Here is a 9356-nt window from a genome sequence, read left to right as displayed (position 1 = left end):
AGGACGGGAAAATGTTCGTTACCGATTGGAGTGGAGCTTGAGTTCAAGTGTTTGACTCAAGAGGAGAGTTCGTAAAGAAGTTTAAGCCTCCCGAGGGAGATTCCAAAACCCGTGGCAAACTCAGCCACGTGGCTATGGGCGAGGAAGGGCGTGTCTATGTTGCCGATTGTGAGAAGAGGGTTATCTATGTGTTTGGCAGCTCCGGGGAATATTTGTTGCATTTTAAGGCAGGGTGTTTGGACGATGACGATGGCCTTCAGAGAAAGATTTACGGCATTGTGACAAATAGCAGAGGTAAGTTAATAGAGAGATTTAGAGTCGCTTTTACGCTAAACCGCAAACGTGAGATTCGCGTGTATGTTTCTTGAAAAAACGAGAACGTAGATGAGCATAGTGTTGTACCCAATTCAGATCCCCCGGGGTTAAGATTCTTTGTTTATTGCATTTGCATTATAATGTAGCATTCACATTTAAATGATAAGGAAAAACTTAGAACCAAACATTTTATGCCCAAAGGATTTGAGTTGGGTACAACATTGCGTTAGCCGAACACTATTATGACCTTTTCTCAGTCATTTTCACTGAGAAACTGAGAACAGCGAGCGGCAAATAATGGTCACGTGGTCATTTCTGTCATTTGCCCTAAATCTCTCGAATGTTTCGTGTTACTTGTCTCGCAACAGCCTCGATTCAAGATTCTCTACTCTTCCAGTCCCCTCTCTCGCTCCTCGGGACGGGAAGAGGAGAGGCCCTGGAAATGAGGTTGCAAAGTTGGTGCAGGGTGTGGCGATGCGAAGAAATTTGCAAGAAACATGTTTCACTACCCAGCTCTTTGAAATACGCTGCAGTGTTGCCACAATCCCCGCCCAAAGCAGCTATGTCTATGCTAACTGGTAACACTTCAGTAAAGTCCTTTTCAAACGTATTAGATCGTTCATAGGTGGACGAAGCCCTAATCGTATAGAAAACTTGTCCGTTTTCAGGTAAAAACCATTGAAAACGTTTTTGAACGGGGTCTGATCATGGTAACCATTTCTCTGCTTGTAATCTTAGGTGAGATTGTGGTCTCTCTGGCAAAAGATGGTGTTTTTCAAGTGCTAAACAAGGATGGCAAACTTCAAAGAAACATCACCCTTCCAGTTACAGAGACTGTCTTTGCTCCTGAAGCCATAGCTGTTGATTCCAGCGATAATATTCTGCTGGTGGATAGTATGAGGAATTGTTTGCTTGTCTTCTCTGCTGAGGACGGCCATCTCATAGCTGAGGTTGCAAGAGACAGCCTTTGTAATCCCTATGGAGTTGCAGTGGACAGAATGGGACGGATCGTTATATCTGATTCTTCAAATCAAATCAAGGTGTTTTAGAACCGACAGCAAAGGCAATAAGAAACCGACTCAACGGAACGGACAGACAAGTTTGCACAAATTCGCACCCTTGGCCTTGCTGCTGACGTCTCCTCGTTATTACTCTTTTGGGATATTCCAACACTGCACTCTGGGGCATATACTGACTTTTTCATCTGGTTTTCAAAGGTCTTTCTTGTAGTCTTCACCGGTTGAAAAAACAAATTACGGTAACCGGGGGAGAGGTGGGGGGGTGGGGGGCAGGAATGACGTCTGAATCTCCCTTAAAAGTCTTTCTTTTGTGTTGGTGAGCAGTTGAAGCACGTGAGGAAAATAAAAACTATGAAGATTTGCAGTCTCTGACCAAACTCATACCGGTGTTCTTTTTAAAGAACAGGAGATTTTAAAATTCTCTGACATTTATTTATACCAAATAGGTAAATTTATGTATCTTTTTAAAAGAAGCTTACTTCCAAATTATTTTCGTGATATGTTTTTCTTGCAAGTTAAATACATTCTTATAAAACAAGAAATTCCAACCTTTTCTATATACCTTATTGTCGAACTAATCTTCGAAAATTCTCAATTCGGTTTCAAGGTCCTACGTTTTTAACTCGCTAAGTCGTGAAATTCAAAATAGTGAAAGTATCAGTTTGTTTGGCAAAAGACCTAAAAAGTTCCTTCTTTCTAAGTTAAATTGACTCTCTGTTGAGCTACACACCTTTTCTTTACCTTTTCTTTTTTTTTCTTCTTCTTTAAAAAAAATTAATTGGAATTTTCATTCAGTACCCTTAACTTCTATGGTTTATCCTATAGTTCTAGGAAGCCTATAGTTAATAAGCCCCCGGCTTCTATATAGGCTTCCTAGCCTTTAACACATTTAATATTGTAAATAGTTAAGTGGGAATATTGTAATAGTAAGAATATTGTGTGTCGTCTATAATGTATTTATGTTGTATTTTTTGGTTAATGGCAAAATAAACGAATTGAATAAATTGAATTGAATTGAATAAACTCTTCAACGATTGTAATAAGACAGCTGGTCCACCTCTTGTCAATAGGGAATTTTACCCTGTTGCATCCACTTTGGTTATTAATTTTGTTTCAAATATTATTTGAGTGGAATGCTTCCATAAAAAAAAATAATAAATAAAGTTTGAGTCAACTAAGTGCACTTCTTCTACAAACAAGGCATTTTTCATCTCGATCACTCAAACACCTCTTCCACCAAGACCCTCAAATGATAAATACCACTTGCTGCAAGTGATTGGAAAAGTCAGATAAACCAACAATCATGGAAGTCGCTATGCTTCATGTAATTAAGGTTCTCGAACTAAATCACACTTCAATATTTATTTCAATGTCGATTGCATTTAATACCAATGAAACATCAGTTATAAATAGTACATTCAAATTGAAAAAGGCTATCTTAATAGCCATTATGTATACAATGGTAATCAACTAACAATATTTCTCAAAAGCCAACAATTTGGAAAATCAGCAATGTATAAGTGCAAGCAAAGAAAAGCTTGCAAATGAAAAACCTACCCTAGAGCTTTTTATACAATTACAAAGGCAGTGCCAGCAGATGCACACTCAACCCTGTTCGCAGGATGGTATATGCGCTTACAGGGTGCCTTTGCTAAAAACTTACAAATTAGATCAACGGTGAGTGAAAGTTCTCCCTGCCAAAGTAATAAAACTTGCTACCATTTAAAAATTGACTGAATATCAGACCAGTACTGCAAATGCACACTAGTTATATGATGACAATGCCCATAAAAGACAGCTATCCCTAAGGATTGCTTCTTTTAGGACTATCCACCACATGAAACGGCAAAATACTCAGAATAATCATTGCGTGACTGTGCACTTTTGGCCATTTATTTGAATCCATGAAATGGTCAAAATAATGGTTCAGTTTTGTTACCAATAACCCTACTAGTGCATAGAAACTCATATTAGTTATATTTGGCCGTGGACAGTTTGACCAAAACACAGAAAAATTGCTGCGAGGAACGTTGCCCCTTTAAGAAAACTGTATCTGTTTCAGAAAATAACAACTGGGGCAATTAGATTTTCTATAAAAAAAAAGTACACTACAGTAAGCCTAAATTGTCAGATTACATAACTGGTTTCCCTGAAAAAAAAAATGGCCTTAATTTCATTCACCATTATCATCATTGGTGTGATTTTCGTCGTCATTCTTGGCTGGCGAAGGGCTGCGGGACTTCTGTTCCTCTTCAGCCGCCTTATCAGCATCATCTCGTGCAGTTGTGTCTTCATTACCTTCACGTTCATCCACGTCTTTATCTTGGCTCTTCTCAGGACTTGCACTTCTGCAAAAAAAAAATACAGACAGCTTGTGAACTCTCAAGGAAATACTGCTGAGTAGCTTTCACTTCAATAGACTTTGGGACTTAACTTAAGTCTGAATATCCTTATTCAATGCTAGATAATAAACAGGCCACAGAAACATACTGCCCAAAGGCTTTCAATTGAAACAAACTTCTGGATTCTATCCACAGATGCAGAACTCATTACCAACTTGTACAGCACAATAAACAGAACCACAGAAATATAATGCTCAGTACCATTCACTTGAATGGTCACACTTTAGGATTTCACACACAGACTCAAAAGTTCGAACCATCTTGTACAACATACAGGTACATGTGTAATAACCAACACCACAGAAATTTATTGCTCACTAGCTTTCAATTGAATAGTCACAATGTAGGATTCACACAGACTCAAAAGTTACAACCACATTGTACAGCATAATAAACAGCACCACAGGAAAGTACATGTACTGCTCAGTAGCTTTCATTTGAATGGTAAAACCTTAAGATTTCTTCAACAGACTTGAAAGCTAGAACCCCACTTGTACTACATAAGTACTGCTCAGTAGCTTTCATGTGAATGGTTACACTTTAGGATTTCATCCACTGACTCACAATTTAGAGACAATCAAGAGTTTTCCTTGCATGACTAACAAATGACAGGTTCATTGTATTTCTTTGTATGATACTCCCCACCGTACCTTTCTTTGTTAGATCTTTCCTTGCTTTTGCTGCGACTGCGAGATCGGCTCCTACTCTCAGATTTAGAGCAAGACCGGTTTTTTTCTTCATTTGAATGTGAACGTCGCCTACAACATAAGACATGCCCAAAGGTATTATTAGTCAATAAAATAACTGAACATAACATGCACAATCCTGTTCGAGCAAAGAAATCTTTCACAACTAAAAAACAGGTCAATTTGGTTTAATAATAATATCGCAATGTTAGGGTTACATATGTAGGCATTGAATTTTGAAAATTTTTGAGAATTTTGAAATCTTCAGACAATATATTTCATGTCATGAAAGGTGTTTAGTCGTCATGGTTTGAAATGATAGCTCAAAGTCATCGTTTGTCTCATCAATATAGGTCTTGATGAACACCTTCATGTATGCTACAGAATCGTGAGACAAACTATTGATCTGGCCCCAGTAGTTCAAAGGCTGGATAACTTTATCCGCTGGATAAGGCACTATTCAGGGTCTAAAATAAACTTCACGTTCAACGTTGTCTAAGGTTTTCGTACACTTCCAAACTTTACTGTGGTTAGAGTGTGCATATTCACTTGTACAAGAGAAAACACTGAAATCTTTGCACAGATTGAAACTGTCGGATAGTGACTTATCCACAGGATAAAGTTATCCGGCCTTTGAACAACTGGAGCCTGAGCTTTCAACATTACATACTCCTTTACTTACCTTGATGGTCGCTCTCTGCTGCTGCTGCGGCTCCGTCGCCTTTTTGGAGAGCGAGAACGGGATCTGAAAGCATGTGTTTGTTTCACAATGTTAGCTGAGAGCGCAAAACAAAACCTATTAACCCTTTAAGCCCTAACAGTGATCAGCATCAAAATTTTCCTTGTCATTTCAATGCTTATTCAACCCCTGAGGTTATGAGAATTAAGGATATGATCACTCAAGGTTAACTGTCTTGATAATTTAATAACTCATCTCCAGTACTTCTATAAGAAAAGTATGGGGGCAAGAGGGAGAATTTGTTCTTTGATATTATTGGTTAAAGGATTAAAAGTCAACACAATTTCTTTGAGTCAGGAAACTAACAATGGACAGAAAAATACAACAAATAATTCATGTGCCTTTCAAGAATATGTGAAATTGTAACTTCAAGACTCAGCCAACGAATAACCTTTTTCACTGTCATCAATCACTGTAGTAGGCGTTTAGGTCAATTGGGTCAAAAGGTTATGCTGCTATGCTTACGATTAGCAAATATGAATCCACTTTGTTCGTTTCTGTATTTTGCCAGTCTGTCAACTGTTGCTGTAATTGTGACTGAAAGCAGTAAAAAAATGCAAATGTTGGTTGGCTTTTGAAGTTCAGAGTTTGCATGTTTTTGAAGGACACAGTTATTTGGATATGTATAAAATTCATGTGAAATAACCTCAAATGTTATGTTTATTGACCCGATATTTTGAGTCGATAATATTATTTTTACACAAACTAAAAATAAGTACAAGTAAATTCTACTTGAAGAAGCTTTCAACATATCAAAACAACCTGGAAATTAAGCCTTGGTTGAAAGAAATGTTAGATCTGACTTATCTTTATTCAGAACACTAAAATTAAACAGATAAATAATATTTATTTATCACAGCAACAGGGTAGAGTTGTATAAACAAGTTTTTCCAATGGTCAAGAATAGTTTTTATGTAGATCAAAAATTACCTGAACGCTTATCAAACTGAGTATTTTAAACTTAGAAGTACTGTTTAGTGGAACCCACTATATGGACACCAACTTAATATGGACACTTATAATGGACAGTTTTGTTGGTCCTGCTCCACAGATTTTAAAATAAGAACACTCAGTAATATGGACACTTCTTCTGGTCTCGACAGTGTCCGTAATAACGGGTTTTGACTGCACAGTAATTTTATTAAAAGTTGTTACTGAAATCACCGCAGAATAATTTCATTTCTACAATTCACAATATCCTGCTTTCTACATAATAATTATATCAACACCTAGTTTTCACAAACAAAAACCAAGATTGGGTTAAAGTTACATTGATTTCAAGACAAAACTTTTAGTTTTAGTACTTCTTACGTTTAGCAAATAATTTATTGTTTAATATCTGCATAAGGGTATCGATGCTGTCGTTTGCCATGATACAGGGAAAGCAAATTAGAAGCACTTTTGCCGCAGGATAGTGGTAAAATAATTCTGATAAATAATAATACAGAATTTCAAAATAAACTGAAGATCTTGCAAACTCGGTTAAGAACTGAGGTTCGTTAAGCATCACAATTATTTGTTTTATGACAGAAATTGGGTGACAGTGCTCGTTTAAGACAACCAGAAAATTCGTAACAAATGTTAGATAGTTTTAAAATAAGATTCTGTGTCTGTATACCTTACAAAAGAAGACAGCAATCTTTACAATGTTGGGGAATCTGTATACAGCATTTTGCAAAACATGTAAGAGCGTCCAAATATTATACAAATTTCAAACTGCAACATGTTGCAAGTTAAAACTGTTTTCTGATTGAAGGTTTACAAACCAGTTTGATTTTATTTTCACTTTTTTCAAGATTATGGTAATTAACCAAAGGGAAAATACAACTGTAAAAATAAAACTAGCTTGAAAAATTTTAAACCAAAAGTAAATTTAAAGCACGACTTATAGAATATATACAGCAAAATGATGTTGAAACTACTGAAAAAAAAGACAACAAACCAATCTGAAGAGTCGAATGCTGAGATCAAATTTACTTTTAACAGGAACACTTTCACTAGTTTTGACTGTATATACTGGGTAAATTTCATCGATTTTCTCCAAGCAGTAGCACCCTGACTTATGGCTGCCCTGCTGATTAACAGCGTGAATCAGACAAATGGTACCGTACTGTGGTAAATTGGTACTTACTCACTGACACAAGAACCGGGAGAGTCGTTGTGTAGTGCGCACTGATCGATAACGCTAGGGAAGTGATTTGCTAAACCCTGTACGCTCGTGGGTAGAGAAGCTAAAAGCTTAACGCTTGCAGTTGCAGTGGATGGTTGAAAGCATGTCGCTCGTAGAAGCAGCAAGGGAGAGTTGAGCACAGATGCACAGGGTGGGTAGAATCACCTCTGGAAGAGCGGGCGATGCATACACTGCTTGCCAGTTGATTGACAACTGACGTAATATTATAACTCCCTGACACATGAAACAAAACTCTGTATTATTAGTCTTAATAGTTTCTCCCAATGATATGACGTTCATTGCAGGTATCTTTTGTATCTCTTCAGCAATGACTGACAGCACCATGTTTGCATGTACACGGCATCAGGCAATTTCCATTTGACCAAAATTCTTACATGGAATTTTCTTTAAAATTTCAAGCGGTGAGTGGGAAAGAATGTCTAACGTGCTCAATTCAATAGTGCCATGGGACAATGGCTGAGTGAAAAAGAATTAGCCAAATAGTTTGGAAATACAAGTTTTGTCTGTTTTTGCGGCAAAAATTTTCAGCCAAATGGAAAGCACCCATAAAGGTTATGACTGTAACTTAATAAAATGCTACGAAAAATTTTTAGACAGGAAGGGAGTGGTAACATAATATTGGAATTTTCCATGAAATGTTTTGATTTTAGGCTTTTTTCCCACAAAAGAAACTGCTTTGCCCTGTTTCTTAAAAAGAAGCTCTATCGATTTAAAATGCACAAGGTGTTATCATCGCTGAGAATGAAATTCAAGGTCTTGTTTAGTTTTGATTGATCCACACGAAATGACGAATAATTATTGCATTGATGGCTGTCCCAGCTGTACATACAAGATTTGATGAACAATCCTTGAGAAATGGCTTCCATGTGGTACAAAAAACTCAGGTTTGGGCAAGACCGTTTGCATTTGTGGGAAAAACAACCTTAAATAGTAAAATGATAAAGGAAAATGAAGTGCAGGAGTGTGAATCTTTTATAAAGTGACCTCCCTGTTACATATCTAAACACACTTTCATAAAAATTCAGACTGAATCACAAATATGATGGTCAATTCCTTGTTGACAACTTTTCTCTGCATGGACATTACACCTGTACATTGCATCTACATTAACTTTGCAATAAAACAAACAAATGAAAAACTTACTCAAGATAAGCAAAATTAATTCACCTGTTTTCGAGAAAAGTAATTAAAAGACAGGTGCAAAATTGCCGGGGAATCTGATTTGCATAAATTTGCTAATTTGTAAGTCGGTGAAAGAAGCTAGTACCTTTTGATAAAAAAAAAAATGTGCGTCCTGATCTTACAATTGTATGTGATCTACAGACGTTACAACCGGATGTATCATTCTTCCACAGATTTTTGCATGTCTCTGTTTTCCCAACAAAAGTTGCCGTACATTCATTTGTTGAAATTAAGTCCAAAGTCTGTGCTACAAGAAAATCACGAGACTGAAATACTCGATCAAAGTCTCACTAGCTTTTCTCGACTAAAACATGAAACAGTCAACGGTTAATCAAAACAAGTTTGAGGTCGCAAGATCGACGAACAATTTACAGGGAAAGAAATCAGCTTCAACTTATAAAGATAAAGATCATAAAACTCACCGGCTTCGAGAGCGTTTCCTTCGGTCGCCGCGGTCGCGATCTCTGTGGCCGCCGGGCCTTCGAGTGCATTGCCGAGCGTAATGTCCAACTCTGCCACATTCATAGCACTTCTCACTCAATCCTAATCTTGAAGCTCGTCCACCTCGGGTCGGCCCTCGAGCCATTTCAACGCGAACTTTCTCCCCACAAACATATCTTCCATCCAACTCATGGCAAGCATCTTCCGCATCGCGCACGTCCTCAAACAAAATGAAGGCAAATCCAGGAGGATTTCTAGCCACCCAAACGTCGCGTAGAGGACCAAATCGCTCAAATTCACGTTCTAGCTCTCGTCTGGTGCCACTGTTGCCCAGATTTCCGACGTAAACTCTCGACATTTGGTGCCGAAACGCAGGTATAC

The 9356-nt window shown here is 37.5% G+C and overlaps 3 protein-coding genes across 3 annotated transcripts in view; 2 read left to right on the top strand and 1 right to left on the bottom strand.

Moving 5' to 3' along the window:
• The window catches only part of LOC146468712 (E3 ubiquitin-protein ligase TRIM71-like), a 5881-nt gene extending 5840 nt beyond the window's left edge, over window positions 1–41 (top strand). The window contains exon 5 of the mRNA XM_085124207.1: window positions 1–41. This exon is cut by the window's left edge and continues 458 nt beyond it. Coding sequence (XP_084980333.1) covers window positions 1–41 — 41 coding nt within the window.
• The window catches only part of LOC146468711 (uncharacterized), a 2541-nt gene extending 1113 nt beyond the window's left edge, over window positions 1–1428 (top strand). The window contains exons 1-2 of the mRNA XM_085124332.1: window positions 1–294; window positions 1054–1428. The exon at window positions 1–294 is cut by the window's left edge and continues 1113 nt beyond it. Of these exons, the coding sequence (XP_084980458.1) occupies window positions 135–294; window positions 1054–1364 (471 nt within the window). The 5' untranslated portion in view covers window positions 1–134 and the 3' untranslated portion in view covers window positions 1365–1428. The remainder of the gene's footprint in view (window positions 295–1053) is intronic.
• Window positions 1429–2681: 1253 nt separating this feature from the next.
• On the bottom strand, window positions 2682–9333 carry LOC146468710 (uncharacterized). The gene is made up of 4 exons (XM_085124186.1): window positions 8957–9333; window positions 5105–5167; window positions 4387–4494; window positions 2682–3682 (listed from the first exon to the last, which is right to left on the bottom strand). Exons 1-4 carry the CDS (start codon window positions 9331–9333, stop codon window positions 3508–3510), a joined length of 723 nt encoding a protein of 240 aa, XP_084980312.1. The 3' UTR covers window positions 2682–3507.
• Between the last annotated feature and the right edge of the window lie 23 nt (window positions 9334–9356).

Source organism: Pavona decussata, unplaced genomic scaffold (assembly GCF_977016875.1).
Source record: "Pavona decussata unplaced genomic scaffold, jaPavDecu1.1 SCAFFOLD_130, whole genome shotgun sequence".
Classification (NCBI taxonomy): domain Eukaryota; kingdom Metazoa; phylum Cnidaria; class Anthozoa; order Scleractinia; family Agariciidae; genus Pavona; species Pavona decussata.
Note: the sequence above shows the minus strand (reverse complement) of the source record. Positions and strands in the feature narration are given on the sequence as shown.